This window comes from Corvus kubaryi, unplaced genomic scaffold (assembly GCF_017639235.1).
Source record: "Corvus kubaryi isolate FWS band 111438036 unplaced genomic scaffold, C.kubaryi_AGA036_p1.0 136, whole genome shotgun sequence".
NCBI classification, from domain to species: Eukaryota; Metazoa; Chordata; class Aves; order Passeriformes; family Corvidae; genus Corvus; species Corvus kubaryi.
This window is the reverse complement of record NW_024580670.1, coordinates 8,768,217-8,789,747: the sequence shown is the minus strand read 5'-3', so window position 1 is coordinate 8,789,747 and position 21,531 is coordinate 8,768,217. Positions and strand designations below refer to the sequence as shown.

Here is a 21,531-nt window from a genome sequence, read left to right as displayed (position 1 = left end):
AGTTATTACTATACCGTTTTAATTCATTATTTTTGAAAGATGCTGTATCTTATATCTATTTCTTAAAAAGAACTGTTGTAAATTCATTTGCTGGTCTGCAGGCAATACAGGCCACTCTGCTTTTGAGAGCATTGTTCTTCTCAAGTGTTGACTGTGGTCAAGTGACCTTTTGAGGAATTAAAAGTGACCTACTTCAATTCACAGGCCTTTTGGTCAGAAAAACACAGTTTTGGGTATTAATTCGAGATTTTCTTCTGACATGTTTCACCAGAGATAGCCTGTCCTATTTAGTCAGGGTATTAACTGAACCTTCCTCAGATCTTCATATTAACAGTACTAACCAAAGAGCAAAGATTTCCTCTTCTTTTCCTTGAAAACCAATGAACTCACAGTTCTTACTAAAACCAAAATTAAGGAGAAACTTTCAGAGTAACACTTATTAAAACTCTCTAGCTTCTGTACGGTTCTGGAAAAACCACTAATGCAGTTGCAGGCCTGTGACACAGCACAGCTGGTTTAGTCTACTGCTGCCTTGTTTGCAGGGATTTTCTATTCAGATTTCCCTGCCTGACAAAAAGCAAGTCAGAAGAATTTGAGGCAAAAGTTTCCTATGACAGTAAGAGATACAAGGACATACATCTACCCACACGCAGGGTCTTATGCTTTTATCAGACCTTCGATTTTAACTGAGTGTTGTCTCTAATTGGGATAGACAAATCACAAGCACTTTGTTGAAGAGTTTCTCTTTCAATGTTGCATGCAAACTTTTAACCATGTGCAGGGTGTTCACACCTAACCTGAAGCTAACCAGGCAATGCAAGGTTTGCTCAGTTCAGTGCCTCCAGCAAGAATGAGAACAAGGTCAGCTGTAACTCATGGGGAATGCAAACAGCCAAGAAGGTTTCCAGAGACCATCCTTTACCACAACACTTTAAAATAAAATAGGAGTTTAACAATCAGTTTGAAATAGCTGAGCAAAACAGCTTGAAAAACAGTTAGTGAGCAGAACAAATGAAATACTATCTATTTAAACTGTTATTAGCCACTAACAGCACAGATTGCAAATACGAAGATGTAAAGCTCTGAAATTCCCTTTCTGGTCTTTAAAGTGTGTAGACAGTATGTCACAGAGAAAAACCCACTCAATACATGTGTGTGTGTCCCCAAGTTTAACCTTCAGAAAGTGAATCACCTAATGACAACAGACAGTGGCAGAACATTCCAACACAGCTTTGAGCCCATTTATTGCATTTATTTTTAATTTGCTTTAGGGAACTATATTAATCTATTAATTTCTTGTGATAGTAAATCACTCAGATACCAAGTCATCCATTGGCTTCAACACTGTACCTCCTGAAGACAGTCTTTAATTTACCTTCAGCTTTCCCTGCTGGGGCAACCACTCTGCCTTAAGTACGAGCTAATGCTGAAAAAGCACCACGTAATCAGTATTTATCATAAGGCAAAGGAGATGAAATCAAAATTAATTAGATGCTCAAAAAGAACAACCATCACTATCCAAGGAAACCCAAAACATTGTGAAAGGTAGTTTTAAAAAGAAAAAGCAGTTTTTAGAGCTCAAGCAAATTAATAGAAAAGAAGTTAATAAAATTCTTTTAAAAGTCTATCCCTGTTTACTCGTATCCATTAAGTCCATGGAAAATAATGATGATAAATATTTTAGCATGCTCCATTCCATTTCCTTCTTCTCTATGCTTTCTAATTCAATATTAATTCTTTCTATTACATTTTGTCTTAGAAAACTAACAAAATCACAAGTTTCCTTGGTGGGGGAGAGAGGGGAAGGAAGACAGGGTTGTTGAAGAATTGTAAGCAAGTATGCCAGGAAACAAAAAGCAAATGCTGCAGATACACAACAGATATCCAAGAAAAGTGCAACTGTTGGACTACTGCTGCTGGAGAAAAGAGAGTTAATGTGGCACTTCAAAGGCTAAAGCCTGAGTGTGTGGCTTACAAGATCACAGCTTTTCAAACTGCTACTCATATTCAATTTCATCTTTTCATGCACAAACCAAAGTGCGTAGCACTTAATGTTAAAAGTAAATATGCAGGCATATTCTTGATATAAAAGAAATCCAAATTTTCTCTCCTTGGGTCCAATTTGCGATGAGATTTGAGCTAGCAGGTTGGTATAGTCTGGCAACTATAATATATGCTCAATAAGAAAATTTTATTTTAACTCTGGAAGCCTGATTTTAAGGACTGAAAGTATTGCTTTCTGTAATTTAGTTCAAGAGAACAATATGGCAGGGGTCACCTTTTTGGAGGGTGTTCCATTTGAAGGCAGACAATAAGGCACAGAAAAGCTGTTCTAAATCTTAATTGCTAAGAACCTAGAGCAACTGGCAGCTGGATCAGAAGTGCTGACCAACTATTCTCATTTGTACTTTTCTGTTGTCTCCGGTTTCTGACAATCTGTAGGGAACTACAGGCATTCAGAGCTCAGAATGCACATTTTGAAGTAATTACAGAGACAAGTTTAAGAGCAAGAAAAACTTCCTTTTCTGAGGTGGTAAATGCTGGGAACAAGCACAACAGATGGCAAAATCATCAAATTATGGGTGCCCTTTAAAGCCTGTTGCTTATGATCCACAGTCCTCAGGCTTTATGGCTTTACTGTTTCTACAGGACATTGATGTGCAAATAAAGATCAAGAGATCCCTCTCATTTTAAAAATTAGATTGGATTCAGACTGAAAGAATTGGTATCAAAACCTACCCAACATGGGTTTTTTACATGCTGCAGTCACCACCTGTCCTGCTTTCAGGGGCTGTTCCAGAGAAGAGCAACCACTAGAAGACTAGAACACCGGTTTGTTACAAAGTTGATGCAGCAGCAATTTCAACCCAGCATCCACATCTAGAGTTTAGAAAACTGATTTCGTCTGGCCTGCCTCCTCTTTTGAGATACTACAGTAATCGGTTACAAAAAGAGAAAGAAAACTTCACAGAAGTCTTATTGAGCATAATACCACGGAGCTGACTCTGAGTATGACTTTTCTGTGAAATGAATTAAGTCACACCTGTTCCAACAGCTAGCAAGTTCACTGTACTTGAATTGCTGTCACTGCAACAGTAGGGTTAATACCTGGCAGGACAGCTGATCTGTCTTTGAAAGTCCATGATTATTCTCTCAGAACCAACCAAGAAAAGTGTTTTTTGTTAGAATTACAGAGTTTTAGCAAGTTTTCCTATTTGTCAGTTATCTTCTCAAACACAGGTGTACCAAACTGCACCATTTATGGTTTGATTTCTTTTCTATATATCCTCTTTGCATTAATGCAAAGAGCTATAACTCGGGAATTTTGGTCATGAAGCTCAGCTCTGTAAAAAAAAAGAATCAACGTTCAGTAGGGAAGATTTTTCAGGCCCCAGAACCAGTACATAACAATTGTAAACCTTTGAGTCAGTTTTGAACAAGGGACCTTCAATAATGCTCCTCCAACCCCCCATAACAGCAATGTTGCCACAGCTTTTATCACAAACTGTATTGTCAGCATTTGCCTGTTCAACCACAGACTTGTCTTACACCTGTGTTAATGCAGAAACCTTTCCTCACCTTTAACGTGGCAGCCAAGCTGGCCATGTGCTCATTCAGAGTGCTCTCCGACTCCTTGTAAGTCAAGCAGGTGAACTGATATTCCTCTGGATCAAAGGCATCTGCTCCCTGCTGCTCCACGTCGTTAGCTACCCCATCATAATAATCCTCGATATCCCCAGGATCCTCATCCTCTTCCTCCTCCTCGCAATTAGGGTCATAATCCTCTTCATTGCTGTCAGAGCCCTGGCTGTTCATGTCCACGGACATCTTAATGCCCTGCCAAACTGCAGACCAGGAAAGCAAGCGCAGCTTCTTTTTTTTCCTCCAAACTTTATCGTTCTTTTGAATTCATCTGAGCTCTGTCTCCTATGGGAGGAAAAACAATTTTTTCTGTGCCTAAGAAATTGTAAGAGGCTCCATCTCAACATCAAACAGGTGATCAAACAGCCAGGAACAGACCAACCCAACGGCCCAGTAAAGAGGATTCTGCTGTGCATGTCCCTGGTTTGGATCCATTGTGACTCTTGCACTTCCAAAGCCAAGGCTGCTCTTACAGGACAGGTCCAAAACCTCGAAGGTTGGGTTATTACAGTGCATCCTAGTCCTCAGTGCAGGCCCTGAGACTTCTGACATTTGGAAATTGGCTGCATAACTTTCACTACAGATCTTCTCAGAGATAAAACAGAATTTATGACAAAGTTTTTTATCAACAGCCTGAAGTGCTGACGAACAGCATCCTATCCACTTAATTAACAGGAAAAACACAAACCTCTTAACTATGACCATAGTAGCTAGAAAGACAAACTGTGATATCCTGTACAACCTGTGATATTCTGTACAAATCCATCAAACTGTGATATCCTGTACAACCTGTGATATTCTGTACAAATCCATATTGCTTCAGAACCACAGACATTAAGCGGGCCTTAGGAAAATAAGACCAGCAAACAGATCTCTCACATACACACAATTTAACAGCCTTCAATACCATCTCAAGAAAAAGAAATTGTGAAACTAGTTCATCCCTTTAAACTGGTTCTATTGGATGGGATGTGGCTTGGACTTTATATCTGAAGGGGGAAATAAAATTAATTCTCTCATTATATTGCCTTCTCAATATATGCTTATTACCTTCTGAATGTAGAAATGCTCAGGTGTTGACAGCTGCTATTGAAAAAGAATCAGAATAGCTAACTTTTCTTTGTTTTTAAGATTCTCATTTGTTTTAGAAAATTCACATATCTGATAGTTATCTGAACTACAAACCTTCTGCTTGTGTAACTGAACCATATGAATTTGAGCTCTGAAAGATTCAGCACTAAAGCACGAATCAACCTTGAATTATGGTCATCTCATATTTAGTAGTAAATTTAACCAAATTTAACCAAATCATTTAGAGAGAATAAATTAAATACAGAAGAATCAAAACAATGCTGTAACAAAATTTTACATATAAAAACACATATTAAAATCAAAGCTCTATTTTCCACAAGCAGCATGTATTTGGTTCCTTAAATACATTCCCATTTTGCATTACTACATTGCCAGCTCTGCTCCTCAAATATATTCCCTCAGTATTGCAATTTGTAGCTGCTGGGGAAACCATAATCAAGCTTTGAGAATCCTGACTTTAGAGTACAGGAAATCTCAACCACAAATTTTCATTATTTTTCCTCAACTCATTTGTTTTCCATTTCCAGTCACCTGACCAGGCAGCAGAGAATAACCAGGAAGAGATGTGATGTACAATTAATTTGAGGGACTTCAGTGAGTTCAGGAGATACAAACCTCCAGAGAGGTTGAAGACTAGTACCTAATTACACTATTCCCTGAATTCTGGTCTTCATTCCTTTCATTTGCCTCTTGATTCCTTAGCTATCCACAGCATACGTAGCACACAAATAATTTATAGCACTGCTTTCCACAGGACTTCAGAGGAACAGACACACAGTCTCTCCATACTGGAAAGAGACAGATGTGAAATCTGATTTGGCAGACACAAGGCAAACCCTCATCCCTCCCTCTACCCCGCTTAGAGTCTGGGCTTAATCTGCATTGACACTGAGCTCCTGCATAAAAGAAGCAATGGATCTTTACCTGCTAAAATTTATGTTAAAAGAATGACTTATTTGAGCCTCTAATCCCACTGTGGACTATTGAGAGCCCAGTGTGCAACAGGTTTGTTCAGCCACCACAAAGCCTGAGCAAGTTTCACAGGCCAGGGAACTTCTCAAACTCACTCAGATCATTCTACACTCTAGAGAGAGAAAAAAATAATGAAAAGACTGGGTCCTCTGCTATTCCAACACATGACAAGTCACATCCAAGGAGTGACAAGTCACATCCAAGGAGTGAGATGTTTGTAGATATCCAAGTAGAATAATGGGCCTGCCCAGTACCTCCCAGTTACACACCAGTCACTGGGGAGGGGGTCAGAGGAGTGCAGAGATGTCTCTCTGTGCCACCAGCACAGTTTTGTGAGCAAACAGAGGAACTGTTTGCAGAGGTAAATGGACATAGCGATTTATCAAGGAGAAAACAGTCTGCAGGACTAGGTGACTTCTGTGACCCAACATTCTAGGAAAGAGCTCACTTCCAGCATAACTGGACACCACACTGACACAAGTGAGGGAGAGGAAGGATAAGGAAAACCAGTTCCTCGGAAAACCAGGAACAAAACTCACCCCACCTATGCTCAGCCCAATGCCCAAATCAAACTCTCTGAATACAAAGACAAGGCAGAGCTACTACTTGATAGCACTAATTTTTAAGACAATAGAGATGTTAAACTCAAAAGATAAGGTCAAAAAAGCATGGATTATTTAGATTAAATAATTACCATAACTCCCAAGACCAAATTATAAATTTTAAACGATACTTAGATCACTTTCCTACCAAAGGGAAGATGAGTCCTTCTTTTACCATCTTTATCCACGATACTCCTGTATCTTTACTAGCAGTGATACAATTTAGTCGCCTCTCTTGCTCCAGTCTCCTGCAGGAACTCCTGAACATACCCACCCCTACCCTCTGCTGTCTCCTCCAACAGTGATGCCCTTTCCATGACTCCTGCTTTGCAACACAATACTTAACAAGGTCTTTTGAAACAAAATGCCTTCAAAATGCCTTCCATTATGCCACCACATTATGAGATCCCACTTCATTCCTTATCCCACTACAACACTCTTTTCCTATTTCTTGCCTTCTGTGCCTACCCTTGTGGGACTCCTCTAATGACTCTTTTGGCGGAGACTCCTCCAATTGGAGAATGCTCCTCCTCTTTTTCTGTTGATATTTCACAACCATTCCATACGGTTTTTTCTTCTTTCACCTCTTTATTTATCTGAAACAGAGAAAGTGCAACTCAAGTCTGCCTCCTGAACTCCTTATCCATGTAACCTTTAGACAGGCTAACACTCTCCCTCTTCCCTGAAACCATCCACAGCCTCAGCTCCACACTGGCTATCAATGCTAATTGCATCTTCACCTATGTCACCCAAATCCATAATTTGTGGATCATCCCCAACTGCCTCCTCACATATGCAGTGCACATCTCGCCATTCCTCCTCCACTGTTTTTTAGGTAAGGCATTTTTCATCCAAAACCGAGAAACCAGAAGACGCCCTATCCTCTTCACCACAGATGACTCTGCAGGGACCTCCTTGCAGCCATATCACACTCCCCCCGTGAACTGCCTGTTTTCCTTCCTCTTGCCAGCCTTGGTTCACACTATCACGGCTGCCTTGTCCTTCCCAACTCATCTGATTCGTTTCATCCTGCCCTTTCTAACCTATCGTCGCTTTTTACGAGTTGTTTCAGGGATACCTACGTATTCCACGGCATCTCTGGGCTCGGGCAGAGCGGGACCCAGCGCATTTAAATTACCTCGGGTCCATTCTTTTGGAATGCGTGCGAGACCAGCCCCCGCGCTTGTCCCGCACAGCCAGAGCGCCACAGACTTGTGGGAGGGCAGAGCAGGAACACCACGGGAGAGAAGCCGTGCGGGGAAAGCCCGAACGGCGGCGGGGCGAGGAGGGGCCCCCGCACGGCCGCCTGGAGCTCGAGAGCTCCCGGGCTGCGGCTTCTGCCGGGGCGGAGCGCCGAGCGCAGCACTGGGCACGGATAAGCAGCCTCACATCCCTCCCGCCGGGCTCGCCCCAGCCCCAGCACGGCCCCGCCAGGAACCCCGGCACGGCCCGGCACTTACCGGGCGGGCGGCGAGAGCAGCGCCCCGAGCTCCTCCTGCGCGCCGGAACCGCCGGGCCCGCTGCGTCACCTCCGCCGGGCGGGGCGGGGCCGGGCCGGGCCACAGCGCTGGGGCGGGGGGGAACGGCTGAACCACTGAGGATGTGCGGGGGGACGCGGCCCCGCGCCCTCGGGAGCGGCCCCCGGGCCGGGCTCGGCCGCTGACAGCACCCGGTGGCGGTGACAGCGCCCAGAGCGGCCCCTCGCACCGCCGCGGTCCCGGCCCGCCCCACGCCCGCCTCCCGGCGTGCCCCGCACTGGGCTAAAGGTCGCGGTGCGGAGGGGGCGGCATTGGCTCGGCAGGGACGCAGCGCCCCGATCCCGGTCCCAGTCCCAGTCCCGCTCCTCACCCTCTGCCGCCGCCGCCGCCATGGCGAAGCAGCCGCAGCCCATCAGCCCCTTTAAGAACTTCTTCGCTGGCGGTTTCGGGGGCGTCTGCCTGGTGTTCGTGGGGCACCCGCTGGACACCATCAAGGTGAGACGGCGCGGGGCGGCCGGGGACGAGGGGGGCAGCCGGTGCACTGTGCGGTCTGGGGCAGCGGGGGGTGGACTACAGTTCCCGGCAGGAACTGCGCGGGAGCGGCGCGGGTTCTGGTGGGCGCTATGGCAGAACTACAGCTCCCGGCAGGCACTGCGCGGGACGCGGAGCTTCCGGTATGCGCCGCGGGGAGGCTGGGCTGGGTGTCCGTAGTGCTGTCGGGCGCCCCCTGGCGGCGCGGCGGCCGGGCGGCTCGCAATCCCGGTTCACAGTGAAAAATCGGGAAAAAAGCGTCGGTGTCCCGGTGCTGGAAGGAGTTGGGAGCTGGGATGCTCCCGCCAACCCCGTGTTGCGGCGGGGCCCCGTGCCCCTGCGCCAGGGGGAGGCAGGAGTGACCCTGTGGAAGCAGAACTCAGCGTCCAGAGAGAGCTGGGGTCGTCATCCGGACGTCATCCCAGCAGTTGATTAGTTAAATACATTAACTACTCATTACATTAAAATTCAACCTCTTCTCTTTTGCAAAGGGCTAAAATGATGTCAATAGTTCTATCAATATCTTCGGGTCTAGTCACAAAACATAACACCATAATAGCCAGAGGGGTTCTGTCAATCAAAGTTTAGATTGTAATATTTAATAAAATAAAGTTTTCCTCTCCCTCTTACTAGGTCAGACTGCAAACCCAGCCTAAGCCACAGCCTGGCCAGGCCCCACTCTATTCTGGGACATTTGACTGCTTCAGAAAGACTCTTCTTGGAGAGGTACTGTGACACCTGCCAGATGTATCAGTTGTTTCTGTACATCGCAGAAATGGAATCGTGTGCCCCCCAGAGACCATACAATTCCTGGGTTATCAGTTAAATTGATTCTCATTAACATTTTTAAGCAGATTACAAAGCTTGGGGAATACTTAGCATGCACGTGCTCCAGGTACATGTCTCTGTTTTGCTAAGAAATGTTTTTGGTTCAAAATAGCATGATGTTAATGTCTGAAGTTATAGACTGGAGTGAATGTTGGCAGTTGTTTTTTGGCCTTGTTGTAGTTGGTGAAATCTTGCTGGTATTTGGAGTCACCTCTGGAAATCCTAAAATGGGTAATGACTTTTGTTGATACAAGTACTTTCTTCTATAAGGTGTTACGCCAGCTATGAGAAGGCAGAGGATCATTAATTTATAGACTTTTTTTCTCTTTTTCTTTTTTTGAGAGCAGAGTGTCAATTATAGTAGTTTTTCAACCTTCTCTAGAAGGGGGACAGCATTTTTTATTCCTGAATCACTATTATCATGTTGTTGAGCTAGTCTGTTTTGTTTTTAGAAAGGCACAGCCTTGATTTAAAGTCTTTAAGTGACAGACACTCCAGTTTTCTGCTTTTTAAGTTTTCTCAGCAGCTCTTTACCATTTAGAAACAATGGCTGTAAAGCACAACTGTTCTTCCGCTTGCTTGAAGTCTCTTTTCTAACTGCTGGATCTCGTTAGGTAACTCCCTGTTAAATGAGAGATCTGCCTCAAATCTGAAATCCAGTTCCATTGTGGTATTAACAGGTTGTTATATAACCAAAGCAAATCCTGTTTCCCTGGTCTCTCCCACAAAGAACTGGAATGCTGTGCCAGCTCTGAATCCCTGGCAGTTTTTAACACCCCTGCTGCAGCACGGACGTCAGAGCTGAGCCATAATAATAGCCTTGTGATGGGAAGTTCAAAAGCAGTGCTGCTTCTCTACACCTACTCAATACTCATCCGTTTCTCTAAGGAAAACTATTAAACCTCTGCCAAGAGAGGTTTTTTGCTTCCCATTGCTCATGGGGAGGTTGAGCAGCAGTGGCTGATCTCTCAACCAGGTGCAATTTCATGGCAGAGCCAGTTGTGCCGGTAAGACTTCAGCATGTACTGGGATGCACTGGTTTATTGGAGCAGGGGGAAGAAAGGGGTGCACAGACCAGAAAATATTTAATTTATGTGTCTAGCCTTTATCTAGAAGATAACTATCCTTTTTATTGAAAAAAAGTTCAATTTAAAGGCAAGAGAAATTAAATAAATACAGCTGCTGGGGTCTGCATTAGAATTTTTTCATATGTGCAGTCCATAAAGGGAAACATCAGGAATGTGATGTTGTGTGGGAAAAAAGTTTTGACTTAGGGTAGGAAACAAAAAATAATTTGCTCTTGAACCTGTTCCAAAGTGAATTCATGTGGGGAGTGAAGGAATTCAGGTTGCTCTCCCTGGCTGTTCCTTTAGTCAAAGATTGAATTCGTTTCAGCGTTCTCAAGTTCAGTGTCAGGATTTTACAGTACTGCATTTGACAAGTTACCAGTAAAACACAGGTGCATTTCTGTGTGTAGCTGAGAGTGTTCTCTCTTGACATAATCTATTAAGGCTCTTATTCGGGTGGATTTTAACTTCACTTCCTCGTACTTGAGATGTACATGCAGGTGATGAATATTGTTATTGAAGGGCATTCGTGGTGCCAGTGTTTCCCAGGAAGGATAACTTTCCTCTGCAGTAGTCCCTGAGCTTCAGCTAAACACTTATAACTGCAAATGAACAAAAAACCCCTTTAGTCCTCTGATCAATTTGACTGTTAGATGGATCCTATCCTGGATTGTCACCTGTCTCTTCTCAACAAGTTGAAATATGTGCAAAGTTTATGCCAAACCAAGTAATTTCTGTGATAATGTTTCTTGCAGGGAGTCCGAGGCTTATATAGAGGAATGGCAGCTCCTATCATTGGAGTGACACCCATGTATGCTGTGTGCTTCTTTGGATTTGGTTTGGGAAAAAGACTCCAGCAGAGAAAACCTGATGATGTTTTGACGTGAGTTCCTGGTTAATCAGATGGTTGGGAAAGGCGTCCTGAGGCTGTTCCTGTATTGTCACACGTTGAGTTGTGGCGCAAATTTGTGTCTTCTCCTGGGTTATAAATACAGTTCTAAAAAATAAAACACTCATGTTTAATGCTTCTGGAAGCGTGGGGCTGATAGCACAGGCTAAAAACAGACATTGTGTGGGCAGGTGCGATGCAATTCCCTTTCTACGCAAGAAGGAGCCATTAAGGAACAATTCCGGTTTAGATGAGTACAGTGAGAGTTATATAATGATTGCCTGCCAACAGTCTTGCTATTAACAGAAACTATGGGAGCAATAAGTTCATGGTCAAGCAGTCTTGACAACATTCACAGCCCTGATTCTCTTTCTCCTGTTAGTTATGAGTCTTCCTGTGTCCCTTCATTAGGATATGAAAACAGCCATAAAAATGTTTTATTATTATTTATGAAAAGAGGTGTTTATGAGCAGCCCTCCTCTCAGGCATGTCTGACCTTCAGGAACAGCAATAGGAAGCTGAGAAAACTTGGTGTGGCTTTCTACAAGCCAACCTGTGCATGAAGAAAGCCCCCCACCCTTAAAGTACTCCTGTAATGGGTTTGCTGAGCTGTGATTTACAGCTCTACAGGGACTGGGCTGTAGCTTAGCAACATTTTATCCCATTATTTGTCTGCTAGGTAGGAGCTCTGTCAGAAAGCAGGAGCCCATTGTGTGGAGCCAGCTGTGGTGGGGTGTTTTGGTTTCTGTTGCAGCCTTGCCTACACAGGGCTCATGTGAGCACAGCTGGCCCTGCAATGTGAGCCACTGCAAACGCAGCTCCCAGAGGGAAGCAGTGCTGAGGTGCTGGGGAGCTGCTCATGTACCCTCTGTTATACCATGGCAGTGTCCCCATGCAGGCAAGACTGAAGGGAAAGACCAGGGGAACAGTAGGGACTGAACAACAAATGCACCATGAACTTATTCCCAGCAGCCTGATCGCCTCAATGCCTTGTGTTTCATACACGTGGTACCAACAGGAAGTCTTAAGGAGCAAGCTGGAAAAGGACAGTGTAGTTTTTTGAGCCTTTATGTAGAATTCCTCTCAAGCAGAGCAGTGGAAAAGAACAAACAGTGTGTGTACTGCCACTGTGCCCAGCTGTGCTGTTCTGTGGGTGCAGACCTGACACAGTGAAGGTACAGTGTGCTTGGGACATGAGACCCAAAAATAAAGGTCAGACAGACTAGGAGTCTGTCTAGAGGCAGGCAGGATGGTTGTGGTTCCCCATGCTCATTGTGAAGGGAAGTTGTGGAAGGAAGAAGGTGGAGAGAAACCTGAGGAGCCTATCCTGCCTTTTCTGGGGCTGAATAATCCCAAGGTGAGCTAAAAACCTCAAAGCTTAGTTTAAGCAGGAGGTGCATGTGGAGTAGTGAGGGAGGTCTGAGTGGTCTGGAAGATATCATGGGAATTTTAGTAGAGAGAGCTGTAAGAATTGGAATAGAATGCCATCTCTTGAGCAAGCAGAGAGAAGCAGGAGGTGTGGAATTGGATTAAATTGAGATGTTAGGTCATCTTACTAGGGAAGGTAGCAGGAGGCTGTTGTGTGATGGAGAAATTCAGCTTGTTTAAGGGATTTTTGTCATGGATACTTTGCCACGTGAAAGCAGGTGCAGAATGTGTGGGATAATGGCAGGTTGGTAGGACAGACTCGACTATGGCAGAGACTGAAGGAGTGAGGGAGTGAGAGGTTATGGAAAGGAGGCTTCTGGCTGCACAAGCAGGAATATGTGTGGAATCTGGGGTCACTGAGAGAGTATGGGAGACTGGAGGAGGAAGAGACTGTTGGGAATGAAAATGAATGGGGAGTGCTATAGCAAAAAATACAAGTAGAAGGAATATTAGCAAATAGAATGGATATGAAGAGCTGAGTTGTGGTTGCTGTAAGAGCCAGTGTTTTGAGTCCTAGAGATCTTAAATGTTTAGCTCTAATTGTGCATTGACAAGGCACTTCTGCACTGATCAAAAGCAGTGGATGCATTTCAAGTTCCACTGTTGTGTTCATGTGGAACAGCATAATCTGGTGATGCAGGAGTCTTTCTGCCCTTTGTTTCCTGTGTGCTGTGTTGTGTTAGGGTCTTTTCTGTTTCCTTGGGGCAGATATCCTCAGCTGTTTGCTGCTGGCATGTTGTCAGGAGTGTTCACAACAGTAATCATGGCTCCAGGAGAGAGAATCAAGTGCCTTTTGCAGGTAAGGCATTGGATGGTGGTGATGGGAATTTAATTTTAGGGGTCTTGTCTTTCCATAGCAGGAATTTCTTTGGTTAGTGCATTTACTCTGTTCTGTTTTTTGACAGGACTGAGACAACTGTCATTTAATGCAGCTGTGTCACGAAGAAGCATTAAACAAACTCACCATGGCAGTATAAGTACACAGAGCATTAATTGCTCTATTCATTTTACAGAGCACAAGCCTTATGCTATGGGGCATCATATGAGGCATCCGTGGATGCCTCAGTCCAGTTCAAAGTATGGAAAAGTCAGTTTTTTCTGAATGAAACTTTTCCTATAAAAAAAAAAGCGTAAACCTGCAAGATCATGAGACTCTTTCTGGTGTAAAGAAGTTCTGTTACTTTGACAGTTCCCCATGCAGAGCTAAGGAATTCATTTCAAAACAGTGTTCTGACATTTGGGTGGCTGCTAGCTCTGCACCTCCTGCGGGGGTTTTAAAGTATTGTTGGAAAATGTAAACCTGAACAAATGAAATGACATCTTTAGCAGGTGTGGGAAGCTCTGCTTGTTTCAGACTGTGTTGAACTCTGTTAATATGGTGATGGGTGGTCACATGTTAGTTCTGACAGACAGGATATTATCATGAGAGCTTTTATACACATACAAATGGTTTGAATTTCACTGAACTATTTGAAGACTACTTTTTGTCAGTGTGGAATTACCTAACTGACTGGAGTTGTTTCAAACTTACACTGTGGAAAACTAAAGGAGAATTTCTCCTCTGCGTGGAACAGTAACCACAGCCTCAGCTTCAATGTGAGAGCTGCTTGAGGAAGTGAGGCAGAGGTTCCCTAGGCAGGAGCGTGTGCTCCTTCCTCTCTGGAAACACACGTGTGGCTTTTTAACCCTTGGCTGAATGATTCTACATTGACCAGAAACCTTCACTGGTCAGAAACTCTCACTTTAATCCTGCAGATCCAGGCAGCTACAGGTGAAACCAAGTACAGTGGCTCCCTGGACTGTGCCAAGCAGCTGTACCGCGAGGCTGGGATCCGGGGCGTGTACAAGGGGACGGTGCTGACCCTCATGAGAGGTAAGGGATGGGGCTGTCCTGGTCCCTGCTGCAGGGGGACTGCAGGATAAGAAGTCTGACACAGTATGGGAGATCTCACAGTTCCTTTAGCCAGTTGGAGGGGCTGTGTCACCCATTTTCCTTTTTTTTTTTTTTTTCTTTTTTTCAGTCTGCAGAGCTACTCCAGTGCCTCAAAGGGCCTGAGAAATAAACATGAGATTCTCAGTGAGTGAGGAAGAGATTAGATGACAAGGATCAGAGGGATATAGGAAGTAATTAAGATCTGAGAAGCCAAGAGGAATGAGAGACTTCAGGAGAGGAGCAGAGAGAACAAAGAGAAGAGAAAGTACAGAAGTGGGCTTTTTTTCAAAAAATTATTTTCTTCTTTTTTTCTTTTTTTTCTCCTTGAGAGAAGGATTGTGCCTGTCTGTGACTGTTGCTGTATAATATTGGCTGCTTTAAAATACATGGTGGCAGCAGTTATGCTTTCTACCCTTTTGAGTCTGGGTTATTTTGGACTGGGATGTCATGACCCCTCTCTCAATACAACAACTAAGTAGTTGTGCCAGACCCAGAATCCTTTACGTATTTCAGTAATTCCCCTTTGAAAAGCTGAAATTTCTATATTTTGTTACTTCAGTTTAGGACTTTGTTCAACCCTCTGCTTCTCACACAAGTGTAGCAGCCTGCAGTGTAACTCTGGCAGTGTCCCTAGATAGGGGATGGTTCTCTGGTTTAGGTATGGGTTAAGAATAGGCTGTGGGAGTAGCTTAAAAGAAAACCACAACAAGACCTATCAACTGCAGAAAAAAAATCCTCAAGTAGAATCATTAGAACTAATACATGAACAAAATTCATGAAGTTCCTGTGCTGCTGTGATGTGCTATGCAGCAATATGGACAGTTTAGAGCTCCCTCATCATTAGTGTCATGTAACCAGGTTACAGTCTGGTTTGAAAGGCTGCTGACAGAAACGTTATTTTCCCAGTTCTTGCCTTTAGCACCTGCTCTCCATGGGAAAGTTCAGACTCCTATGTCTAGGGCAGCAGCAGATTTTTATTTTGTTTGTAGAAGAGATTCAGAAAAGGAATCTGGATGTACTTAGTGGTGTTGCTGTGTTGGCATGGGGCTGGTGTGCCTCTGGGCTTCCTTTGGTTTCCCACTCCTCACAGCCTTTGTTGTTTACCCACCAGACGTCCCGGCCAGTGGAATGTACTTCATGACGTATGAGTGGCTGAAGAACATTCTGACCCCTCAGGGAAAGAGGTCAGTGAAATCTCACAGTCATCACTTTCTGAACTTCCCAGACACTGCTGATTAATCTCCCCAGTTACAAAGAGATTTAGAGCAGTAGCTAAACAAATTTTTAAAAAATAAAAATGGTTGCTCATCTTGTGAGTTAAGCTGTTTTGGTCTGGGGTTAACTGAAAATTAAAATAATGCTCTGAGTTTCTCTCAGCTTCCAGTTTAGATCTTGTTAGCCAAGCAAGGAATACTTAGAATAGGTCTCTTCACTTTCAACCCTGTATGTGTACAAAATGCTAGGGGGCTTTGTTGAATTTTCTGTGGGGGTTTGGTTGGTTGGTTGGCTTGGGTTTTTTTTCCCCAGAGCATGTGTGTGTGTGCTGCTGAATAAAAAAAATTGAATCTTTAGGGTAGAGTTGGTCCATCTTGGAAAGGTTGCTCAGATACTGCACTCTGTCTCTGCAGCATTGTGCTGCCTTCTGGCTGCCAGCCAGGCTTTTGGATTGTCACCTTAGTCAAAACAATGAGTTTGACTTTTTTTTCCTTTTTCTGTCTTTTTTTTTTTAACTTTTTCCTCCCACCCCATTCTGATCCTGCCACAGTGTGAGTGACCTCAGTGTGCCTAGGATCCTTTTTGCTGGGGGCCTGGCTGGGATCTTCAACTGGGTAGTTGCCATTCCACCAGATGTGCTGAAATCCCGTTTCCAGACAGGTGAGTTGCATTCCAGTGTGTCACAGCCACACTCAGTGTGATGCTCCTGGGAATGGGCTGGGCAGTGATGGAAGATGCCTTCTGGGAAGAATCGTGTCTTGAGCACTGCTTGAGACAAGTGCATGAAAAACTCAAGGGTGTTCCTAGCATTCTAGTTGATTTCCTCACAAATTTTTGGCACATCAGGCTGCACTGCTCTGTTTCTGCCTCTCTGATCCTGATTTGAGGTACCTGATTTGAAACCTAAGCATAGAACTCATAATAGAATTGTCATAGCTGTTTTATTACAAATGTAATTCTTTGAGAGGTTTTGTTATTTCACTTCAGACATAGTTGTGTAAATTGTAGCCTGTGCTATCTGCAGTTTATAGTAATAGGGCGTGACTTGCTGAGAGCATTGCTTTTGGATAGGCAGCTCTGCTCTTTAATGTCTGTGGCCTAATTACAGTGAAGATGGCCCCAGGCCTTGTGCTTCAGCAGAGTTTGACAGGTTTTTCGTTGGTTTCTCTGCCAGTCCTGTCAATGAATATTTTTGTTAAGGCTCCCCGTCGTCTCTGTGGACTCAACTCTCCACTGGACAGTGACCATTTTTCATTCTTTTCACAAATCATGATAATCAGTGCAGGAAATTTAATTTCTTTTTCTCTGAGCAATGGCTACTGTGGTTGTTTGTACCATACCAAGGCCAAGAGGGAAACACATCACAGCTTTATTCTTGTTCCACTGAGCCAGTCCCTAGTGCTGCTGTGTGGGTGATGTGGGTCCATTGTGGTTCTGTTTAACTGGGCTGATCCGTGGGTTACCTCTTCGGAGGACTGGCTGAGGCAATATTTCCCAGGGCAGTGTCAGGAGAAGGAAGAAATGGTTTTTTGAGTAGAAGAGGTTTTAAAAAACACCTCGGGAAATCCACGTAACATCAGCATTAGAACATCCTGTGCTTTTCATTTGAAGCCTGTTGCTGTTCTTGGCTGGGACATGTGATAGGATCATTTTCTTATTAACCAGTTTCATCAGTTTTTATATCTGACATTCCTATCACCTAAGTGCAGCTCTTGGGAGAGCTGTGATCAGCAGTGCAAATAACAGCTCAGACTTCCAACCCTGACAAAAGTTGTTCTCCTTTCTTCCCTGCTTGCAATGACTTGATGATGTAAATTCTTTGGTGATGGTGAGCACCTAGCTTCTGTTCACTGAGCCTTTACTGAGCTGTCTTGTTTGTTTGCTATAGCAGTGTGAACCTGTTGAAAATCCTGGGCTGTTACATATGGCACATCCTTCAGCCCTTGTCACTGCCACACATCTGAGCTAATGCCTTGTGCATCCCTTTCAGCTCCTGAAGGAAAATACCCAAATGGCTTTAGAGATGTGCTGAGGGAACTCATCAGAGAGGAAGGAGTTGCATCTCTGTACAAGGGGTTCACAGCTGTGATGATCAGGGCCTTTCCTGCTAACGCGGTGAGTATGTTGTGATTCCAGATGGGTTTTGGGGACATGGCTGCTCACAGTGAGTGTTTGCAGTCTGGAGAGGACATGACTGCCTGTTTACTCTTGTACCATTTCAGTGAGGTTCTTGTCACTGCAGGTACTTTTGACTGTTGGTGTCCAGATTCTAAAACTGTACTTTAATCTAGGAGTAAATCATTATTCAAAACTTTTCATGAAAGCTCTTTGTTGACTTTCTCTGATATTTTTTTTCTACTGGTTGTACATCCAACTGTAGAAGATGGAATGAGTTTGGACTCTCTTCCTCTTCAATAAATAATGAGCCTAACAGAGCCAAAGCTCTGCCTTTGTGTGGAGGGATACAGTAGAATTCTTGCTTCTGGTTGAAGACCTTTTTTGTTCTCTTCCTCCTTCCATATAAACCATGTTAGGTGTTCATAGTGCAGCATTTCAAGCGCCTTGTTTGAAACAGATTTTTAGAATCCTTATTTGTTCTGTGTTCTCTTTTCCAGGCATGTTTTCTTGGTTTTGAAGTTGCTATGAAGTTTCTTAACTGGGTTGCACCTGGTCTATGAGGACTAGGAAGCGAGAGAGGAGAAGGAAGAGAGCGCAAGTCTGCCTCAAAGAAATAAATGAATGATCACTTAATGTTTCAGGAATTATTGTTTGCCTAATACCTTTTTGCCTTCCTCACATTCTTTAGGTGGTGCTATGTGCCAGTCAGGAATGCAAGCTGTATCTGTGACACAGAGTTGGTGAGGAGTTAGGGGTGACAAATCTTCTGAGCCAACCACAGCAGTAACGCTGCTAACAGACAGCTGTCACTGTCACACACCCTACCTTAAGTACTTCCTCATGGAAGAAGGGGACACATCTTAAAATGTAATTCTTTATTTACTGAAGAAACATGTAGCTATTAAGGCTGAAAAACTTCCTTAAAATAATTGCCAGCATGTACTTAACTCTCAGGGCATAAGTCAGCAGCTGCACATGGTCGTGTCTGCAAGCAATGTCAGACAATGTTCTCATCTCCTGTCGTTTTTCAGTTGTGGCTGTTTCTGTGTTAACACTGGTTTTAATCTTCTGTGCGTGTACAGCAGCAAATACAGCTCAGCAGGGGAGGCCAGAGCTATGTTTGAGTGGGTTGAGGGGTGTTGCAGGTACCATATCAGGTCTTGCATGCTGATCTTTTCTGTGGAACTAGGACACAAAATGCATTATGTTTAACATTTGAGCTAAGCTTTACTGAGGGAGCCAGTGGGGAAATGTGTTTGATTAACCTGAACTTTTCTCTCAAATCCCTTTCTGTCCCACTGAAGAGAGCCCAAATGTGATTTCAAAAGTACAGCATGGCTCATAGCAATCTGTGATATATTTGATTCATCAAATACTGTGTCCTGGGATTCAATCCCTGACGTTGATGTGAGAAAATTTAACAGCACTTCCAAGAACTGAATTTCTCTGACACAAGGGGAACACATGAAGAGGATGCTGGCTGTGCAGTCTTGTTTAACTTTATTCTTTCTTCTGTTCCTTGGTTTTCTCTTACTATTATTAAACATAATCACATTTTCATTTGAGAAATGTCTAATACTGAGAAGCAAAAAGCAACTTTTAATTTCTTTTGGTTGTGATGCAGTGTTACTGGAACTCAATAAAACTAGCTGCTGCTTGGCTAGAATGTGTGGCTCCGTTCATTTACTTTTTGCATGGTCATGCATGCTCAGTTTTGCAAAAGTTTTCCAATTCTTACTTCTGAGATTCATTGGGAATTAAGTTGTGCTGTGCTATCTTTGATTGCTAACCCCTTGCCTTTTAGCTTTTCAATTTCTGACATGAGCTGTGGAAAAGAATATTCTACATTTGGCATATTGTCATACAAGTCCTGTTAGGTGCTGCATTGTGGATGCAAGTTTTTAACTATAAAGCAACACACTAAATAACACATCTGGGAACAAATGACACATACTTTGTGGAAAGTACTTGGCGTGGTCTGTTGACCTGTACCATGAGGACACAGCCTTCACCTTGGCTTTCCACAGGCATGGGCAGCCCTAAAAACTTCCCACTCTGTGCTGCTGAGAATCGCACTTTCCTTCCCAATTCTTTGGGAAGACCAGAAGGGAAACCTGCCTTCCCCAGAGTCCACCTCTTTTGTTTTACAGGGCAGGAGGGGTGGCCCCTGGTGTGGGAAAATTCCAGTCACATGGAGCTGCCTCCACCATGGGCCTTCCCCGTTCCTCAGTGCTCAGGAGTGGCTGCTGTTCCTGCTCAGACGAATGCAATACTGACAGTGTGAACGCTGAGTTAGTACTGGTTTGGAGAAGTGATTACAGGATATGAACCTCTCATATGGTTTTAAACACTGTTCTGGGTTTACTGAGGCTAAATCCCAGCTAGTTTCAAGCAGATCAGGTCTGCTCTGATGGCTCTGTGCTGCCTCACCACCAAATGCTGCCCTGTGTGGCTTTGGTGGCTGCTCTGGCCTCTTTCTGATTTCCATGCTGGGGCTGTGGTACTTAGAAGCAACTTCCAATTTTAAGAAGTGCTATAAAGCTGAATCTTATTTTCAATTCTGTTTACGTGCTCCAGAAATACACTTCTTGGGAGGGACAGAAGTGCATATTCTTTCATAAAATTCCAGACAGTGATGCCTAAAGCTGCCTGCTCCAGCTGCCCTGTCAACTGCATCCTGTTGATCTCCTAAGCTCCCAGAAAGCTGGGAAGAGCTGAAGCAGAGGAAGGCTGAGATTCCCAAGGCTTGGTCATGAGCTGTGCACTATGGTTAGTGCTCCCTCCCATCCCAGTCCTAGCAATCCTAAGTGCTGCAGATAGTGAAAACCATAAAATTCTTGAAGACCAAATCAGGGACTAGTAGTGCCCCAGACGGAGCTGCTGGGTTTAAAAGCGCGGCTCCTGCACTTGAGCAGCAAGGAGCCCACTCTCAGTCTGTGTACTGGCCTCTGGCTTGGTGCTCAGCACCTAACCCTGGCTCTGCTGTCACCAGCTGAGCCTCACCAGTCTTAAGCAGTACTTTCTCTGGAAGACTGAAATATTCCCTTCACTCTCTACTACATCAGTTGTTACTGGTAACTGTAGACTCTTTTCCTTCTGCCAACTATCCCTTTTAATACTTTTTTCTTAAACATTTCAGATCCTGACTTATTCTAATTATATTCTATGTTCTCCCCACTCCAAGGTTTTTGCAGAGCTTTGTATTTTGCATGATAACATTCTGTTGTTTACCATGGTTGATTTCATTTGGTGTTTTTAAGCTAAGTAAAATATGGCAGAAGACAATCACGAATGAGGGGCTGCTTTCCAACAGCAGTGGCAGGAGAAGAAGAGCTTTGCAAAGGCTCATCAGACACATCTGGTTGCTTATTCAAAAACTGAAACCGAGGCACCCTGGAAATACTTTAAAAGCTGCTCATGCTTCTAAAGATTCTGCCATACAAAATTTGCCAATTCCTTGCCTCTAATGTGTGCAGCCTCAGAAAGAGAGGATTTTAACACAGGCATAATTTCCTATACCCTGAGGACTCTTTTGCTTTCAGAGGCCCAGATTTGCATTCAAATGTTATTTTCTAATTGCCCAGGTTCTTGTGGGTATTCAGGCAGTGTATCTGCAGTTTAAGGGCACACAGTAGCAGCTGGTACACTGGTGCCAGCAAGTGATAGCAATGATATTTTTCTTCATGCTCCTTGTACTGATAACATCTGGGTTTGCTATATCAAAATCAGCATAGAA

General features: G+C 43.9%; 2 protein-coding genes across 4 annotated transcripts in view; one reads left to right on the top strand and one right to left on the bottom strand.

Annotated features, from left to right (window-relative positions):
- The window catches only part of ARIH2 (ariadne RBR E3 ubiquitin protein ligase 2), a 36,283-nt gene extending 28,429 nt beyond the window's left edge, over positions 1–7,854 (bottom strand). Inside the window, exons 1-3 of one of the 3 annotated variants that reach the window (XM_042015622.1) lie at positions 7,769–7,840; positions 6,777–6,904; positions 3,580–3,927 (exon numbers count right to left, since the gene is read on the bottom strand). In XM_042015622.1, coding sequence (XP_041871556.1) covers positions 3,580–3,828 — 249 coding nt within the window. In that variant the 5' untranslated portion in view covers positions 3,829–3,927; positions 6,777–6,904; positions 7,769–7,840. Of the gene's footprint in view, positions 1–3,579; positions 3,928–6,776; positions 6,905–7,768 lie in introns of all 3 variants that reach the window. The other 2 variants (XM_042015629.1, XM_042015639.1) reach the window with 2 other exon arrangements.
- An 86-nt stretch (positions 7,855–7,940) lies between these two features.
- Positions 7,941–19,461, top strand: SLC25A20 (solute carrier family 25 member 20). Its single transcript, XM_042015650.1, has 9 exons — positions 7,941–8,281; positions 8,951–9,043; positions 10,968–11,095; positions 13,238–13,328; positions 14,285–14,402; positions 15,574–15,646; positions 16,228–16,337; positions 17,668–17,792; positions 18,293–19,461. Exons 1-9 carry the CDS (start codon positions 8,177–8,179, stop codon positions 18,353–18,355), a joined length of 906 nt encoding a protein of 301 aa, XP_041871584.1. The 5' UTR covers positions 7,941–8,176; the 3' UTR covers positions 18,356–19,461.
- Positions 19,462–21,531: the final 2,070 nt, after the last annotated feature.

Excerpts from the sequence above, each read along its gene's own strand:
- SLC25A20 (XM_042015650.1), top strand. The coding sequence starts at position 8,177 with ATGGCGAAGCAGCCGCAGCCCATCAGCCCCTTTAAGAACTTCTTCGCT. Across the intron at positions 9,044-10,967 it reads GAAAGACTCTTCTTGGAGAG|GGAGTCCGAGGCTTATATAG; the intron begins GTACTGTGACAC and ends TGTTTCTTGCAG. Across the intron at positions 11,096-13,237 it reads AAACCTGATGATGTTTTGAC|ATATCCTCAGCTGTTTGCTG; the intron begins GTGAGTTCCTGG and ends TCCTTGGGGCAG.